The sequence below is a fragment of the Dermacentor andersoni genome, chromosome 7 (assembly GCF_023375885.2).
Source record: "Dermacentor andersoni chromosome 7, qqDerAnde1_hic_scaffold, whole genome shotgun sequence".
NCBI classification, from domain to species: domain Eukaryota; kingdom Metazoa; phylum Arthropoda; class Arachnida; order Ixodida; family Ixodidae; genus Dermacentor; species Dermacentor andersoni.
This window is the reverse complement of record NC_092820.1, coordinates 95,868,795-95,888,300: the sequence shown is the minus strand read 5'-3', so window position 1 is coordinate 95,888,300 and position 19,506 is coordinate 95,868,795. Positions and strand designations below refer to the sequence as shown.

The window sequence follows — 19,506 nt, the reverse complement described above, 5'->3', positions numbered from 1 at the left end:
GGTTCATAAAAGTGAACAAACCGTGACCCTGCAAGCTAAGGTCATTTTCAAAGACCTGGTCTTCTAAGAAGGGATGTCCGTCCTCATGTGCACCACTTGTATAATTTGCCATCAGCTGGTTGTCCTGTCATTTATTAAACGATTGTTACGACCAGCAGCGGCAATAATCATTAGGAAAACAGAAAATTTATAAAGGCGACTGATGTGCTCTTTGTAATAAGGAAACTAATTAGTGAAGTATTAGCGGACCCAGTGAAAGAATAATGTTTCGGTGGCTATGATTGCTTGGCACGTGGGAATTTCGCAGAATAGCATTCAATGCACCCAACGATAAAGATATGATCATGTGCTTTCCTGCGGCTTCCGGAAATAGAAACCACCGTGTAGCAGACACTTTGCATGAATGAGAAAACGGGTCTTGAGTTCTCCTTTGTGGGAGTTCTGTTAACTCGATGGTACGGACGCTGGAAGAGCCTTACTAGTGTCTCTTCCACGCACATCCTTATGGCACGAGTGGTCGATGACCTGATTATTTTTATTGTTGCTTTCATCGGCCACCACATTGACGCTGGCAATCGGGAGTACAATGGTTTATGCATTCGTCCGGCTTTTTCTTTTCACGCATGCACTTGTTGAAGCATTCCCGTATGCAATGCAGAGCGCATTGCCCTCCCTGTCCAGACATTTTCGGAGGCACTGCCGTGGTTCCTTCAAGTTGTGTCCATCTCCCAGAGGCGCATGGGTTCAGTCTCGAATGACAGACGCACTCGTACCGACAGCATCTGCCCATGCCTCCAGTACACCACGGTGGCAGCTGGCGTTGACATGTATTCAAATGAAAACGCATAATTAGTGCAACGACAGAAATCATAGCGCCCCACACTCATAAGCGCGTAACTTGGTATTTAATCATAGCGACAAAGAACTTGCAAAAAGTGGCGCTTAAATTGATAAATACGAATGTAAATTAGTGCTTCTACTATCCTCAATCAGTATTCTTGATTGCACACATCCATCTGGGCGCAAACATGCTTTCTATTGCACAAGCGCAATGACGCGAGAGCGCACGATTTCGAAATAATTTAACATGGCTTTTTATTGCATGTTGAAGTAAAAAAAAAACGCACATATCTCTAACGGGACATCCTTTTTATTACCTGCCTCAGAGATGCAGCACCTATTCTTCTCAGTACTTCAGCATGCGACTGTAGCAACAACTTGTACCGGCTGAAGTTAAGCAATAATACAAAGCACTTAAACGGCACTATTTACTACTCGGCAATGCTGGGACCCACTGTGGTTCCTTAGTAGTGTCGGTGTTGTGTTGCTAACCATGAGGTCGCGGGATTAAATCCCGGCCACGGCGGCTGCATTTCGATGGGAGCGACAAAAAAAAAAGCACCCTCGTACTTTGATTTAGCTGCAAGTTAAAGAAGCCCAAGTGGTCAAAATTAATCTGGAATCCTACACTATGGCGTGCTTTATAATCACATTGTGGTTTTACTCCGTAAAGCCCCATAATTTAATTTCTTTTAATGCTGGGCAATGAACGTATCCTTGCGTGTTCAAAAATTCGTCGAATAAGAATGCCTTCTTCAATTCACTGCGACCCTATACTACGAGGTGGTAGAGAAGAGGACTGATACCAAAAGCAGATTGATATTACAATCCTTTTGAAACGTGAGTCATTCCGTACTTACTCTACTGATTGTTGATATCGACCACCAGCCTTGGCACTGACTATGTGCGCAAACTGAGTGCGTTGTTTAAACAGCTGTAGAATTAGTCCAGCAGCTGGTTACAACCCAACCCGTCGTTCCACAGCACAGTTGCATGACACCAGTAGCACAATATTGCACAGTCTACCTCGGCTCGAGCCAGCCTAAGAGAGCGTTTATCAACCAGCAATGCCAATGTTGACTGCAATAGTAACAAAGCAACAGTTGACACATTTTCTTTTGAACATCTAGTAATCCCTCCTGCGACACTCGCTCAGTTAAGGGCAGACCTTTTACGTGAAAAATTTTAATCGTGCTAACTACATTGTAACTACCGAGCCTTACATGCACTCCAGAGTAAGCTTATTCTGAGCGAACCTGTAGCCAGACGTCGCCTGACGACCACGATTGCCGCAACTGTGAATACCCCGTTGCAATGCAGAAAATACCAAAAAGCAATGTTGGCAACATTTTGCTTACAGGGAACCTGAATTTGTTATTAAATTTGTTTTGGGTAGGCCCCTCATGGGGGTGACGAAATGTATTTAGCGGAGAACTGCAACAATGATTGTTGATGAACGAAACAATGCGTTTTCCAGATGAGTTCCTCGATCGATTCACCTTGTCTCCAATTATTGGACAACAGGACATAAGTAGCGATGGTGAAACGCTTTCAGAGAAATTTTAACAACACTGTGTAAGCGGCCATCTGTATATGAATACAACAGTGTATTCTAGTTTCTGTGTTATATAGTTTATATTTTTACGATGTTTTCCACGTTACCACCACTGATTTACGAACGCTGCAGCTCAATATTGACGCGCTTCCTCGTTTATGTTTTTCTGATCGCCAGCTTAGAAACGGTTAAAGTTATCGCACGTCTCAAGACACGCCTGCATGTATTGGAATTGTGTTGAAAGTTGTAACCGATTCCATCTCTTGCCCATGTTGCCACTAAGCCTTGTGTAATATGGTTGCATGCGCGACACGAACAGTGCTTTTCAGTCTGGCACGCGAGCACCAGTGGTAACACGAGAATCTTCGACGAATAATTTATAGATGTCTAACGTGCTCGACTCGCAGATCAAGTTTAAAGAGTCGACGCTTCTTCACACATCCGACTCAAGCAACGTAATAGCACGCCCGCCTATTGCCACAAACACAATGACTAACTATCCTAATCTCACTCCCTTTCGCACTTCATTGCCATAAGCAGTCACCCAATGGTAGGCGTACGTGGGTCGTCGTAATTATAACTTCATCACTGACACAGCAGACGGCAGATTCAAAGTGAGGATATTAAAGTCAAAGCAGTAGGCAAACAAACAACCACGCAGGATTTCACGTTCTCGGCTGCAGATAGGTTGCATATTACAATTCTCATGGGTTTACGGTGGAACAGCATAGAGTAGACCGAAAACATGTTTGTGCTACATTCAAATAGTATTTTAATGCCCCTTTAACTGCTTTTACTACTGATGAAATCTGAAAACTATAGAACAGTAGAATATCAAGGTGTTTCTTATATGTGTTACCAAGTGATCACTGGCAGTTTACCGCAATCCTCGATTACAAATCGCAAAATTATTGTATTCTTCCGGTACGAACATATGGGGCCGAAACTTGGAGGTTAAGAATGAAGCTTGACAAGAGCTTAAGGACAGCGCAACAAGCTATGTAATTAGAAATTATAGGCATGACGTTAAGAGCGCAAGACACTGGTGCGATAGAGGCAGGAAGCAGTAGGGTGAAATGGCATTGGGCTTTCCATGTAATGCGTGGGGCAGATGAAACCATGTTCTATTATAGTTACAGATTGGGAGCCAATGGAAGGAAAGCACAGCCGAGAATGCCAGAAAACTGTGTTGTGTGATGAAATTCAGAAACCTGCAGGTATAAGATGCTGTGAGCTGGCGCAAGCCACTGCGAATTTGAATTGCTGAAAGAAGCCTTCGCGATGCAGTGGACACAAATAAAGCAGATGATATCGAGCGCCCTTGATACAACTTGTTTTTATATGACTTCTCTTGTTATAATAAACCGTTTATGACTGATACATGTAAATAAAAATGTTTATTTTCTATCTAAATGTAGAAAACACGTTGTAGTAGGCATAATCCATTCAAATAAAAAAAATCTTTTGTGGGAACATTCTCAGCAATACGGAGAATACCCACCTGGCAGAATACTGGAAGCAGGCTTCACCCCAAACCACCTATGGCTCGCTTTGAATCTGTACGGACAGCTCTTGCTTTATGATAACCATGTGTGTACATTTAATTTGCTTTATGTCACGTGCGCCAGGTTTGTAACTGGAGATACTCCATAAGCCCGGCTCGTACTTTTTCCTCGTCATGTGTTGCTGCTTTAATTAAACAACTGACGTGTACGGTATGCCATTCAGTGCTGGCTGAAGACACAGAAATTTCGCCAGAACACGCAATAACAAAGCAACGCAATAATGATATTTTTAAAATAGTAACCATACGCAACACTCGTTCGGAAGTGGCTAAATATGGCATATATGATTCTATAAATTATTTACCGATTTCGGCCCGGCATTGCATATCTTTTACATATTTTTAATGAAGTATAGATAGAGGAAGATTATCAACTTAGAGAAAAAGGTTGAGGTCATCTTTACCTTGCATGTGGCATTGTCTTTCAGTTCAAACCCACATAGGTCATGAGCCTGAAAGCAGAAGAAGCCACAGGTTAATTGAAACCCTGCAATAAAAACTTTCTTGCCACCATTAGTAACATCGGCGTTGCGGGGTCCTTGTTATATGGTGCTAATAAAGGTTTAGGAACAATTTTACGAAAAAAGAAAACCAACAATCCAACGGCAGCCTATGAAAGAAAATTGCTAGCGGCAATAAAGGCGATAACAGCGCGCTGTTTGGACGTAGCAGTATCGATATCTCGACTTGGATAGTGCTTGCAGAGTGCAGTAATATGAATTGAAAACAACAAGAAATACTTTGTGCATCTTGAGTGCCAGTATGCTACTACACTACCGACCATGACTTGAATAAAATTGCATTCTTTTGGGGTAATGTTTCATCATAGAACAAAAGTGTGCTGATGGCCTTGAGGGCTAGCCGTTTGCCCTTACAGATGTTATCGCGCTCTTCAAATTATTAGCCAAATTAAGTGGCGTCGTGCATGGTAAACACACCTGAAGCCTGTATTGTATCTGCAAGATTTATTCTCCTGCACCTGGTGCCAGGACTCGTACTAAATTATATCATGCCAGCTGAAGCACGCGGCGACAGAGGCCGGAACATGATTCAAATTGGAGAAAATAAACACAGGCAAGATAGGGAGAGAAGCTGAAATAAGCAAGTTTGTAGATATATCTTCTCTCATTGACAGTCTGAATGCACACAAACGTGAGGCAGTTTACAGCTTCTCGTTAATAATTTTACCTTTCGTAAATTAGTGTCAACGTGCATAATCGTATTGTTTATTAGTTGCTACGACGACAGCCGCAGTTACAGTAGTCAATTTTATCCAGTTAAGAGCGACGAAGTATCCCGCGCACTTCGGCAGGGGATGTGTACACATATGTCGGCGCGAGCCGACATATGTGTACACGGTCTGCAGTTGTAATGCGCACATATCACAACAAACGAAATAGTCAAGAAGCAAAAGGCCTACTATGCCTCGCTACAGGCCACTCCACAATCGGGCCGCTGCAGGCGATGCAGCTGTGCGTGCTAGCTACAATATATCGCGCCGTCTGTGATTTCCACCACGAGGCAGCTGGCTCGCCAGAACACAAGTTCGAACGCCTTATCAGGCGAGTCGCCACTCCTATGTATCTTTATCTCACTGCGTGGTCAGGCCACCATGAACGACCTGATTACGTTTTTTTTTATATTTCCAGAATTTATGTCGCTAATTGAAGTATGACGGCTGCCCATTATTTATTAACTTTATTACTGTCATCTTTAATGATCTCTTCATTTAAAAAGGAAATATAATGAAAGCTTGCACCTCCCCCCCTCAAAAAAAAATGTCTTTGAGCAATTATTTATTGAGCAACTGAACACATCAAGTTTACTATTACATCGAACCCTACGGCCTTAATTCATAAACAGTAGAGCAACTCTAGAAGGGCGCATCTTATAGCCTTTACAAATCTGTACTGAACGGGAACTAAGCAATGTAAGCGGAACGTTCAGAATATTTATTAGGCCTAACAAGCAAATAATATGTTTGCCAGTGGTCTGTCAAGAAAGTGTTGCTGGTATGACCTTGTTCGCCGGTGGCTTCCAGATTGGGTACACTGTACGCTTGGTTCTGTTTTGTGGAATTGGATCCTCACATAGCGCTTGACAGTAAACTGAAAACGATATAATATAGAAGAATTATTGCAATCTTATCAATTACGCGCCTCCTGGAGTTTTCAACGGAAAATGTTGTAAGTATTAGCATCCATACGTCTTATTCATTTGTGCAATTAAATATACTTCACAAAAATAAAACTCCTCATTGTTGGATTACGTATAAAGAACCTGCATTTGTACTTCTGGTAGATCTATTTAACAAAACTCCATATTGTGGCTATACCTCTAGAGCAAGTCATTGCGCTAGAAGCATAGCCAGAATATGGAGTTCTTGCTAATGGGATTTCGTGCGACGATTAGAAAAAAATGACGAGATCTGAATTTACGGGGCAAGAAGATTATTGCGGACAACATAAACAAGATGAATATGTGCAACATAACATCGCCGCACTTCGCGAAGGCGGAGTTGCACCATATGTAGCTCCACACTTTTCGTCACATCTTCCTCATTGAACAATACGTGTGCCATATGTGCCATATGTTTGCCAATATTGACATGAGTTGAGCTCGATATGTTTAACGAAAGGTCGTTGAAATGCCTTGAAAACTACAACCTATAAAGTCAATGTAGAAAACATAGAGCGACACATAAATGAGCTCCCAGAGAAAGGCCTTGTAAAATCACGAGATAAAAAGGAGTAAAGGATGAAAAGTACTGGCAGAAAAGTCAAGGCATTGTTTTCACTGTGTTGTCTCCTCCGCTGTATATATATTAATGACTGACCTTACGTTGCACAAATTCTGACCTTTAAAAGTATATCATAAATTTTCTCACAGACACTCTTCTCTGGTTTGCTCAGGAAGCCTTAAAAGGACAACTTGTCCTCTTCATGCAAATAAATAGAAATTAGCAATGAACTCCTGAGGCTACACTTACCATAAAATAGAAGCCATAGCTTTACCCAAGTCATTGTTCTTTTTTCGACACAAACCACGCCTTTAGAAGTTGCTACACACGCTTTCGCGATCTCTATTTATCTGGTCGACAATAGAGTTTGCCCTCGTTTTCTTTGGCGCACCGTTTCCTGCACACTTTCGACAGCTCCAATTTTTGTTGCTTGACGATGGAGTCGGGTTTCGGCTTCCTGCCGTAAATCTTGTCAGGATTGTGGGTCACTACGTGTCTTCAGTATCTGTGTTCGCACAGCATAAATTGAAAATAAGTTGTGACTATTTGATATATGAAACAGGTGCATGGGGGCAAAAACTGCACCCTGCGTACGTTTCTTAACACGGATTGAGCGCAATAACTAAGCAGGTCATCAAAATTTCGTCTTTTTCTGGCTCATGCATATTTACTGCTGTTTTTTTTTTTTCGACTGTGCATGAAGCAATGCACAATATAACCTGTAAACTCACTCTCCAAAAGCACATCGTAGAACGAGATTTCCTAGCAGAAATACCGTCAGAGGAAATGGTGTATCAACAGCTGTCGCCACCCATATGCGGACTGCTTGTTTTTTGACAGCACGTTGTGCTTACCGCCAAACACATTGATCGCTGTTTTAGAAACCGCCGTGTGTTTCTACAAGAAAGCATTTGTGTGACATCATGGAGCGGCAACATCCCTGCAACAGACATTGCAATTCAAGAGAACCCTGCGGCTTAATTTCTTAGCTGCAACAGCGTGAAGCAAAAAGAAAATGAACCCGAGGGAAGTAGGAAAGGAGGTGTTCAATTATTTAAAGTGCAGAAGTAAAATTGCTGGTATAGTCTATCTCACGTTAAATACCGACGTGAATGCTATTAGCATTCCAGAAATGCAGCGACAAACGGTATTGATGAAGCCACCTTTACCTAACACTTTTAGTGGTTGAAGTGAGCTAATAATTTTAATAGGAATGCTGTACGCATGCATCGCAGCGTCACCACACTCCTTGTGCGCAACAAATAAGCAGGACCACGAGGAAGTGTGACATCCCAAAAGCATTCAATTTTGTTTCGCAGACCCCTACAGAGTAAAACTCAAGTCTAAATTTTCAGATGCAACAACGAAATTTCTATTTAACGCTGCCACTCATCCGCAGATAGTATTGTCCCGCTATCGCTGTAAAATTTGGTTTCGGCTTTTCTGACTACGAGTGAAATAGGACGCGATTGCATATGCGTCAATTTCAGGTATAACACGTTTATTCCCTCTCAGCTAGAACAATGTGGGTTCTCACTGGTATCTGTTAGACATTCACCTGCGGAGTTCTTCCGTAGCATGTTGCTTGAGGTTAGAAAGATACCGTTAATGCCTCCCTCCCCACTGTCAATCCTGAGACAGCATTCTCTAATGTGACGCGCTACTATTCGCAAGTCTGTCAACATGCTTTATACTGTTACAGGAAGAAAGCAGGCCCACGAGTGTAAAATAACGTATATTTACAACTGGCGTATATGGCGTTCAGGCAACTGCCAGACTTCGTCTTCGTCTAGTACAATTCAACTTCTTCGTTCCCTTCACAGTAACATCACCCTCCCGGTGGAGTAGCTCCATCCCGGTGCAAGTTATAGAGGCTCACTTAATGGGGGGACACAGGGTTTAAGCCTGGCGACGTGAACAATATCGCTGGTGACGTTGCGATGCACTGAAGGCTGACCGACTGGGGTGATCTCGTATGTCACTTCGGACAGTTGGCGTAAGATCTGGTACGGACCAGAATACCGGGAAAGCAGTTTTTCCGACAAGCCGACGTGATGTGAAGGCGTCCAGAGAAGGACAAGGGAACCAGGTGAAAAATGGTAGTCTCGGTGCCGAAGGTCGTAGCGTCGCTTTTGAGAAGCTTGCGAGACTGTGAGGCGATGACGGGCGACATCTCGGGCCTGGGCGGCTAAGTTAATAGCATCGCGAGCGTAACCAGTGCTGGGTGATGGTACTGCGGAAGGTAGCAATGTGTCAAAGGGCAAGGTGGGGTCGCGGCCATACAAAAGGTAAGATGGTGAAAATCCGGCAGTGTCGTGACGGGACGACTTGTATGCGAAAGTGATGTATGGTAAAGCGACGTCGCAGTCACGGTGATCGTCGGAAACGTACATGGCCAGCATTTCAGTTAGCGTGCGGTTGAGTCGCTCGGTGAGGCCGTTCATTTGAGGGTGGTACGCGGTAGCAATCTGGTGTTCTGTAGAGCAGGAGCGGAGCAGGTCATCGACGACCTTCAATAAAAAGTAGCGGCCGCGATCCATCAGCAACTGGCGAGGGGCGCCGTGGTGCAGGATGACGTCGTATAGTAAGAAGTCGGCGACATCTGTAGCGCAGCTGGTTGGTAGCGCTCGTGCGATGACATATCTAGTGGCATAATCGGTTGCTACAGCAATCCATTTGTTGCCTTTGATAGAAATTGGAAAGGGGACAAGGAGGTCTAGGCCCACACAAAAGAAAGGCTCTGTGGAGATATCATTTGGTTGAAGCAAACCAGCGGGAGGCGTTGCAGGCGTCTTCCGGCGCTGACACAGGTCGCAAGAAGCGACATAACGGCGCACAGAGCGATAAATGCCGGGCCAGAAGAAGCGGCGCCGCAGGCGGTCGTATGTACGAGTGATGCCCAGATGTCCAGCAGTAGGAGCGTCGTGAAGTTGCTGGAGCACGGCTAGTCGAAGGTGCTTGGGAACGACTAGGAGGAGCTCCGGGCCGTCAGGACGAACGCTACGACGGTACAAAGTTCCATCACGCAAGGTGAACAGCCGGAGGGACGGGTCATAGGGCGAGGAGCTTAGGCGTTCCATAAGTGTTCGAATAACAGGATCTTTGTGCTGCTCATCGCCAATATGGAGGAAGCCGGAGATGGATAGAACACTGATGTCCGAGTCTGCATCGGTATCGTCCGGTTGATCCACGGGATTGCGGGACAGGCAGTCAGCGTCTTTAGCAGGCCCCCTGACTTATACATAATAGAAAATGTATATTCCTGTAGACGCAATGCCCAACGTGCAAGTCGTCCAGTTGGGTCCTTCAAAGAGGAGAGCCAGCAGAGGGCGTGATGATCGCTTACGAACGCACAAGCTCCGACCGAAAAGGTACGGCCGGAATTTCGCGACCGCCCATACGAGCGCGAGCCATTCTCTCTCAGTAATGGCGTAATTTCGCTCGGGCGTGGAAAGAAGGTGGCTAGCGTAAGCGATAACACGGTCTTGGCCCTGTTGCCGCTGAGCGAGGACAGTGCCGATGCCATGACCACTCGCGTCTGTTCGTACTTCAGTGGGCGCAGAAGGGTCAAAGTGTGACAGAATTGGGGAAGTTGTAAGCCGCTCAATCAGGGTAGAAAAGGCTTTCTCCTGCAGTGGTCCCCAAGAGAAAAAGACGTCTTTCTTAAAAAGGTCAGTGAGAGGGTGAGCGATGGCGGCAAAAGTTTTCACAAATCGCCGGAAATAAGAGCATAAGCCTAGAAAGCTACGGACATCGTTTGTTGAACAAGGTACAGGAAAATATCACACGGCGTGAACTTTCTGTGGATCAGGTTGGATTCCGGCGGCGTTTACGAGATGGCCGAGCATGTTAATTTCACGGCGACCGAAATGGCACTTGGAGGAGTTTAGCTGAAGGCCAGCCCTGCGAAACACGGAGAGTATGGTTGTGAGGCCCCGCAGGTGGCTCTCAAAGTTCGGCGAAAACACAATCACATCGTCGAGGTAACAGAGACATGTAGACCACTTCAAGCCGCGCAAGAGAGAGTCCATCATGCGCTCCAATGTACATGGTGCATTGAATAATCCAAATGCCATGACTTTAAATTGGTACAGACCATCCGGTGTGACGAAGGCGGTTTTCTCGCGGTCCATCTCATCGACGCTAATCTGCCAATAGCCGGAGCGGAGGTCAATTGATGAAAAGTATTGGGATCCGTGAAGACAGTCTAGAGCATCATTAATGCGCGGCCGGGGATAAACATCCTTCTTTGTTATCCTGTTGAGGTGATGGTAGTCAACGCAGAAGCGCCTCGAGTTGTCTTTTTTCTTTACTAAAACAACCGGTGATGCCCACGGGCTACTGGAAGGTTCAGTGATGTCCTTGTCCATCATCCTGTCTACTTCTTTCTGTATGATGGCCCGTTCTGTTGCGGAGACACGGTATGGCCGCCTATGAATGGGGCTGGCGTCAGCGGTGTTGATGCGATGCGTGACAACATATGTCTGGCCAAGTGGACGGTCGTCCAAATCAAAGATGTCCCGAAAAGATGACAGGAGGTGACGAAGAGTTGTTGTTTGCTCGGAAGGAAGGTCAGGGGCGATCATCTTAGAAACATCGTCAGCAGGCGTCGAGTACGGAGGAGTGGGTGACAAAGGTCCGTTGGTACTGACGAAGGATTCAGAGGTCAAAGAAATCTCAAATTCTTCCAAAGGAGTGATATGCGCTATGGCGATACCGTGGGGCAGTACATGCGACGAAAATCCAAAAGTGAGGATGGGCACGCGAGCGCAGTTTTTGCGGATGCGGATTAAGGTGCTCGGTAGGGCAATATTGCGCGACAAAACCACGTCAGTAAGCGGCGACACGACGTACTCGCCATCAGGTACGGGAGGACAGGGCGTCAGGAGTACATTTGTAGCCGCTTGTGGAGACAGCCTTGCAAACTCAGCAGAACATAAGCGGTGTGAAGCACAAGTTGTTGCGTCGGCAGGACGCGGCAGATCCAACTGTACAACACCTGCGGAGCAGTCAATTTGGGCAGAGTGTTTCGAAAGGAAGTCGAGGCCGAGAATTAGGTCGTGTGAACAGTGTTCAAGGACGATAAATAGGACAACGGTATAATGGCCCCCAATGTTCACACGTGCTGTGCACATTCCAAGGACAGGTGAAGTACTCCCATCGGCAACTCCCACAGTGCACGGTACGGCAGGGGTCAGAACCTTTTTGAGCCTTCGGCGGAGAGCAGCGCTCATAACTGAAAGCTGCGCTCCTGTGTCAACGAGAGAACTAACAGGAACGCCATCAACTTCAATGTCCAGTAGGTTTCCACATGTAGGCAGGGTCAACAGAGGACCTGTGGGCCGGGTCGGAGTTTCAGCTTCACCTCCGGGAGCTGCACCGCCTAGTTTCCCGAAGCGAAGCGACCGGTTGCAGAAGGGGACGAAGAGCGGTGAACGAGAGGCGAATGGGACCTACGACCTTGCGGAGACGGGGAGCGGCTGCATCTTGATGGAGCACGGTCGGCGTTGATGTTCCTAGTCGGCGTGTAGGGCGAGAAAGTACGATTGTCTGGTACTTGGCGGTAGTGACTCTGAGACGACCACCGAGGAGGCGACGACCAATGGTTGCGGCAATGACGGGCGATGTGTCCAATACCAGAACAATTAAAACAGATAGGTTTATCATCCGCTGTGCGCCAGTCAGCTGGGTTGCGACGAGGGGGCGGAAAGCTTTGCGTCTGGGAGCGAGTGGCCGGAGAAATCTGGTAGGTGTTTGTATGGCGGACCGAGCAGAGAGATGGAATGCCCGAACTTGCTATTTCCTCCCGAACGACCGCTTATATAAGGGAGATAGCGGGCACGCATTCCCGACAGCCAGAACGAACGGGAGCCGGAGCCATGGCCTCAAGCTCACGGCGAACGATGCGCGCGATTTCTTCCGGTCCTGTGGGCTGAACGAACCGCGGCGGGATTTCGCAAGATGTCGCGGCGGTATTGGGCAATCGGTCGAAAGCTTGAGCGACGCGGCGGCCCTTCGCTTGTTCGAAGCGCCGGCACTCCTTTATAATTGCGTCCACAGTGGCACAATCCTTGCACATTAGGAGATTGAAGGCATCGTCTGCAATACCTTTCAATATGTGACCAATCTTGTCTGCCTCGGTCATGTTATCAGCCTTGCGACAGAGAGCCAGCACATCCTGCATGTAGATGACATAGGATTCTGTGGGCGTTTGAGCGTGACACGTAAGTTCTTTTTTGCCGCCAGCTGACGACCGACAGGTCTGCCAAACAGGTCTCGCATTTTTTATTTTGCAGACATCCCAGCTCGTTAGGTCAGCTTCGTGTGTGTCATACCATTGCCTCGCAGTTCCTCTTAGGTAAAATATCCCGTTTGCTAGCATCATTGTTGGATCCCACCTGTTGTTGCCGCACACTCCTTCGTACATCGTAAGCCAGTCCTCGACGTCAGCGTTGTCCGTGCCACAATATGTCCCTGGGTCCCGCGGATGAGTGAGGATGACCACTGGCACGGGCTGCTGAGGCGTTGTCGCTTGTGTCAGTTGATTCGCCATTGTGGCGGCAGGTAGATGACGTCCGCTGCGAAGTTCCGTGATTGTACCCCGCACCTTCCACCAAAATGTTACAGGAAGAAAGCAGGCCCACGAGTGTAAAATAACGTATGTTTACCACTGGCGTATATGGCGTTCAGGCAACTGCCAGACTTCGTCTTCGTCTAGTCCAGTTCAACTTCTTCGTTCCCTTTACCGTAACAATATTTTGGCACTGTTGCTGAAAGTGCCACTGCAGTATTATAATGCTAAGTACACCAAAATAGAAAAAGTTCAAGATAGGTGCGCTGACGAAGAGTAAATCCCTAACGTAGCCAGCAAACGGCGTAGAAGCCGCGAAGTGTGTGTTCGCACACTAATCTAGCAATATGAGTGTAATGAGGGAACTGAAAATATCTCGAAGAAAGTACCGTTCTGGACACAGACTAAGTCTCAAAGACCTAGTACTCCAAGTTTGCGTAGAACAGTCGTACCTACTGTTATGTCTTAAAATGGCAATGACCATTCCTTCGATGCTTCTCACGAACGGACCAGTTGACCATCGTCCGCCTAGACGACGACAGTGCCCGGCACCGACTGTTGACGGGTCAACAAAGGAGCTCCCTTCGTGGTGACAGCCGCCGCAGTATTCTGCGCAATGTTAACGACCCTCGAGGCAGGTTTCTCAAATCGCTTCGGGCTGACCATCATGGAGAGACCATTAATTGATGCAAGGGCCCACGTCGAAGACTTCTGTGGGAACGCGATCTACTTCGGATTCTCCAATTACGCCATGCTTGCGCCGTAGGCGGATTCGGACGTGGCACATCGGAGACGTAATCCAGCGAGGTGGTGCTATCATGCGCGAAGTGCTGTGAACAGTACGTCCCTCTGATTAGCCTGGACGCGGTCAGCAAACTCCCTCGTCTCGTTATCTGAAGAAAATGGCTGTTTTCAATACGGACATCTTTGGTGACAACAGGTGTGGCTGGCATGTGTGCTGACATGCGTTTGATCGAATACGTAGTGAGACCAGACATCAAACGTCTTCCGACATGGACTGTACTTCCAAACTCGAAAATATGCATAAAATAAACCTGTTTCTCGTGTCTTCAACCTCGCGACCTTATCTCCTTACGAACAATCAATTCTCGGCAATATAGACGAATGATGACGTGTATTAGCTTAGCCAGCAAGTTAGTACGACACCCCGGTGTGGCGCAGGTCAGATACTGCTTTTCAGGTGCGCCAGCGGCGTAGACAATCGACCCCCTTGATGACACCGGAGTCCGAACCACGAACCCAAGAACCGGATAAGAACACTATGCAGACCCATATATACAGTGACGCGAAAGAGGCACGTATGAGGCTCGCTGCAGAGCGACACGTGTGTACATACTTAGTGATGAAGGCTGGTTAGAGGGTTGGCGTCAAATATTTTTTGTTGGTAGAACAGCCCAATGCACTAGATAGATAGATAGATAGATAGATAGATAGATAGATAGATAGATAGATAGATAGATAGATAGATAGATAGATAGATAGATAGATAGATAGATAGATAGATAGATAGATAGATAGATAGATAGATAGATAGATAGATAGATAGATAGATAGATAGATAGATAGATAGATAGATAGATAGATAGATAGATAGATAGATAGATAGATAGATAGATAGATCTCAGAAAGCGCATGAAGTAAACTAAGTATGCTAACGGATTAATATATTACAATGGCAGCAGTTCCTCAGTTCACATACACACAACGAAAAAGATTTTCTTCTGACCACTTCACAAGCGTTGGAGGGTTTATGTTGACGTACACATGTGGACGCTTGTTGATGAAAAGGACGACACGCACAAAGATCCACAGGAGGATCACAAGAACATGATAACCGGAGCGACCACGGGAAACGCACACAAACATATATATATATATATATATATGTCTCTCTCTCTCTATATATATATATATATATATATATATATATATATATATAGAGAGAGAGAGAGAGAGAGAGAGAGAGAGAAATGACTCACTTTGACAAAGAAAGGTTCGTAATCATAGCTGCAATGCAATTTTCAGCCGTGCAAAAGTAGACATTCTACTACTTCTTTAGCCTCCTCGCATAAGTACACAAGACGCTTGGTCCTTCTTAAGTGGCAATAGAAGTATTTCGTACAGAATGTCCCACTCCGAATTCTATTATGTGTTGTGTCTATTGAGTGGCTGCCTTTCGTGATATATATATGGTGAGTTGCGCGTTAGAGCATATCGCCCGTAATCTCGAGCTTTACACAGAATTTGTGCATACAATCTTCCTGGATGTTCGACCACAGCGCTTGCTTAAAGAGCAATGCACGTAGGTCACCCCTCTACATATTTTCTTATTTCTATTGTTCTGAAGCTAAAGAAAATTCGCTCCATACTGTCGTGCACAAGTCGCCAGGCCGGGCAGTACCGCCGTCGTTTCAATTCAGATAGCCAATAGCTCTTGTCTTTTGACGCGCAGAACGCACAACAAAAGGTGCCTAAATTTGGAAACGAATGTTTCTCACTTATTCTGAGAGCTGTCAGGTCGAAGCACCGGTTGTCTGTGAGCTTCGTTTTGCTACAGACATAGGCCAGGCTACACCTGAAAATAAAATAAACAGCTGCAGCCACCAATGTTTCGTCTCAGGAATACATATATATATATATATATATATATATATGTCGTCGCTAATTCTTGTAAACCACCCCCAACACTCCATTGTGTACGCTAATGTCATATAATTTTCAATGTTATCACCAAGCCTACTAGTGCAACAGCACAAAGCTGCTTACTATAGCCAGAAAATTTATTACCCATTACATGCCTATGTGCACTTATTACTAGATGGTGCAGGGCAAGCTTGGTTATGTTTCAGGGACGGACGCAAAATATATACAGATACAACACTCCTGTTGGAATCCCTCTGAATTGAAGTTTTTTTCCTGAAGCGGCTACTCAAATGTATGCGATACCCAAAGTTGTCTTTGTTGTCCTCTTTCACAACATCCCCCGACCAAATCTAATCGTTTCACCTACCCAGTCATCACAATAGTGCCCGTTTATGGGAAAGCGCAGCTCAGCTGTGCAAGGATATTACAAGGAAAAACAGGGCACTCATCCGACAAACTCAGACGAACACCCTGCTCACTGCGGCGCAGAAGCGTCTCATCCACGGCCTACTTACTTACTGAAGGCCGCCCTCGCTGTCATAACCGTGATATCTATCCTCCCAACACATCGCACATTATATGACAACGCCATCCAATACCACCCCGCTTTCGCATACCCTCGGCTCTCCCACATATCTCTTCCGCCGGATGGCTGACCGGCAGAACCACCCTTCCCGAGCAGCGAATCCTTGGGGAATTTATCGGCCTAGCGTTGAAGCACGCTGCAAGCGATGCCCTGAACGGACGACAGCGATGCATTTTTTTTTATTTGTCGAAGACTAATGTGACTTCTATCTATCACACAACGTATATGCTTATGCACCATACCCGTCACAACTTTCACGCGCAAACCTAGCTATGCTTGCTAGCTACATCAGTCACAGTCTAAGCCGAAATGCAGATAGCAGTTCACGGCGTGAACGCGTACTGCGAGACCTCACCGTAGAGATGTGATGAGGACGAAGGTGATGTTTATGGAGAGGAGAATCGCTAGCACAGATGTATGCGAAAAGAAGTATGGTGTGAAATACAGGTAATATCATTATTTCTTTCCATCTCATTCCGGTATCCACGGCCCAGCCAATATGTTTTCTGCTCAATTCCTGCATCCAATGCCTAACGAAACGCGGCGCATGCGCACATTCTCTCGGGCAAACGTGGCATCACGCACGTGTCTATTCGGCATGTGAGCAATAACGACGACGAAAGCAGGGGACGTTCGCTAAGAGAGATTTTCTTTAAAAAACAGGGAAACGGTAGCTAAAAGGTCCACGGCATGCGAGAACGGATTAATTTTTTTTTATTTCGCAAGGGTCGGCACGCCATAACGAAGTAGCAATGTGTGCAAAGTGCATGCCCAAGTGCTACGGTATATTTCGCTGGAACTGTGTTTTTACGCCCCACAACGTGAAATGTTTAATGCTCATCGACACTTAGTTTTCTACGAAATTTCAGAGCTAGACCATAGTATTGTATTACAGCATAGTGCATTTTGCCTATCGTATTATTCCAACAAGGAGGGCACGATATTATTCTAAAAAAAAGTTGGCATCAGTCTCTGCGGGCAAGTAAACGCCTGGATCAATGAGGGGCCGTACTGAGAAATATTTAAGCCTGTAAGTGTCCATTGCAATTGGCTGGCCACCTTCGATAATGACAAGCCAAGTAAAGGATTGGCTGAAATTTTATCTTAAGACCGATTCTAGGACTGGAGCTTCTTGTGAATGGAGGTCCATGAGTTTTTCCTCCTAGATTGCTGGCTACCCCATTTACACTAATGTAAGAGCTTGCACAACCAGAAACTCCTAAAGTCAGGAGTACATTTGCTTTTTCATCTTTTATTGAGCCATTCTCATCAGCGTGCGCTATGATTTGAATTACAAAGAGCCAAACGCAACAGAGCACCCGTTGGCCCTAAGTCTCAAAAAGTTGCTGAGGTGAAAACACTTGCCTTAGTCAACTCATCAAAAATAGAACCTAATGACACGACGTCCTTCAAGGGGTATTTTATCGTTACTGCGACGGATGGCGGAACTATCACAGCTAAAACCCTGCTCATATTTCCTGTTTTGCAGTGCCCCGATTCATTCGTACAACTCAGATGGCTCGCCTGCCGAGAACCGGCATAAAACAGTCCGCGTGCCCGCAGGTGCGGGTCTGACAATGAGTCGGTAAATAGATCCGACTGATAGTGCCGCTTCGGATTTCGCTTCGCCTTTTTCGCATTTTGTTGTTCGATCACGCGTAGTACAAATGACATTGATTCTTAGTCTGTGGCAGTATTACACGCGTTACGTCGCTCCGAAGAACAACACGAATGTGTGCGTGCCTGGGTAAGTAAAAATTCAAAAATAACTTTAACAGGGTCGTTAACACTTATCAAAAAAGCGTATTAGTATATGCAGTGCAGCAGCATGTAATGAAGACGCTAACCAACAGTACCACGACGCTTCACACCTTTCATTGATTTCTTTTTTTAGTATAGAAGCAAATGTGAGTTACCTCTGAACTATGCAAAATAGGTGATACAGCTGATGTAGTCAGTAGAGGAGAAGTCACCTGCGTAAATTTTCGTTTATTCTTAGTATGGCAAAGTGTTATGTGGGACATGTTTCCATGATAACTTTTGGCTCCAAGATTTAAAAGAAAGTTCGGCGGCATGTTGCACTCAGGTAACGCGTGCAGGCGAATGTCTGCTGCACACGTGGTAACGCATCAAGTCATACAATCGGAGGGGTTAGGCTGCTTACAAGGCAAAAGGAGCAGTAGTGTGATCTAAACGTTCCGGTGTGCGTAAGCGCTGCAGGTCGACCTCCTCAACGATGCGTGCGAGAACCTAATGCACTACCTCAAGGTTCTTCGTTCTTTCTTTCGTTCTCTTTCTTGACGTCTTTCTTTATTTCTAACTGTCTTTTTTTGTTCCCTTCATTAATGCGTTCTTTTTTTCTTTCGCTCTTTATTTCGTTTTTCTTATTTTTGTTTCTTCATTCATATTTAGCCGTTGCATCTTTCGATTGCTTACGGGGCTATGAGCCATTCCTGATAATAATTTTGTTTGTACCACTCAACTAGACGCCGCTTGTTTTTTGGTATGAGCCATTGCAACAATCCCCTTCAGGCTCTCGCCTCAATAAAATTCGTGGCTTACCAAGATCCTGCTGCAGCGCCTCGTTCCTCATTTCAGCACCGATTCATTACGCCAACACATTTTGCTCATTGCTGGCAGTTTGAATCCGTCAATATGTGAGGAAGGAGCGCTGTGGTTTGTAGTAGCGGAATAAATCAGAGTTAAAAAACCACTATGTCCAAAACATGCGATGCGTTAGCGTAGCTAGCCCACTCTCCCATTCGTGTGCATTAGACAGAAGGGGGGCAGAAATTTTTCTCCCAGCATCCACGCAACGGCCAGAAGTGTGCTCGTGTCTTCCTCATATAAATGTTTGCCCGTAGTATGCTTGAGTACGTCTCGCATTGTTTACATGCGAAATGCGTTAGCCTGGTCCATGCTGAGCTCCCAGCGTCCTACCGGCGTACTGTGCATCTATTTTTAAATTAGGTGCAGGTAGCCGCTC

At 45.8% G+C, this 19,506-nt stretch overlaps 1 protein-coding gene and 1 long non-coding RNA gene across 10 annotated transcripts in view; one reads left to right on the top strand and one right to left on the bottom strand.

Annotated features, from left to right (window-relative positions):
- Window positions 1-517: 517 nt before the first annotated feature.
- LOC129385439 (uncharacterized) lies at window positions 518-14,141 on the bottom strand. Of its 3 annotated transcripts, none has more exons than XR_011895473.1 (4): window positions 13,723-14,141; window positions 5,979-6,067; window positions 4,364-4,411; window positions 518-814 (listed from the first exon to the last, which is right to left on the bottom strand). It is a non-coding gene; the product is annotated as an uncharacterized lncRNA (long non-coding RNA). The 3 variants fall into 3 exon arrangements; XR_011895474.1 differs by having other exon boundaries at window positions 13,727-14,141; XR_011895475.1 differs by lacking the exon at window positions 13,723-14,141 and adding an exon at window positions 6,949-7,143.
- Window positions 14,142-18,064: 3,923 nt separating this feature from the next.
- Window positions 18,065-19,506, top strand: part of LOC129385695 (uncharacterized) — a 30,167-nt gene continuing 28,725 nt past the window's right edge. The window contains exon 1 of one of the 7 annotated variants that reach the window (XM_072289079.1): window positions 18,065-18,267. In XM_072289079.1, the coding sequence (XP_072145180.1) occupies window positions 18,188-18,267 (80 nt within the window). In that variant the 5' untranslated portion in view covers window positions 18,065-18,187. The remainder of the gene's footprint in view (window positions 18,268-19,506) is intronic. The other 6 variants (XM_072289078.1, XM_072289080.1, XR_011895471.1 and 3 more) reach the window with 6 other exon arrangements.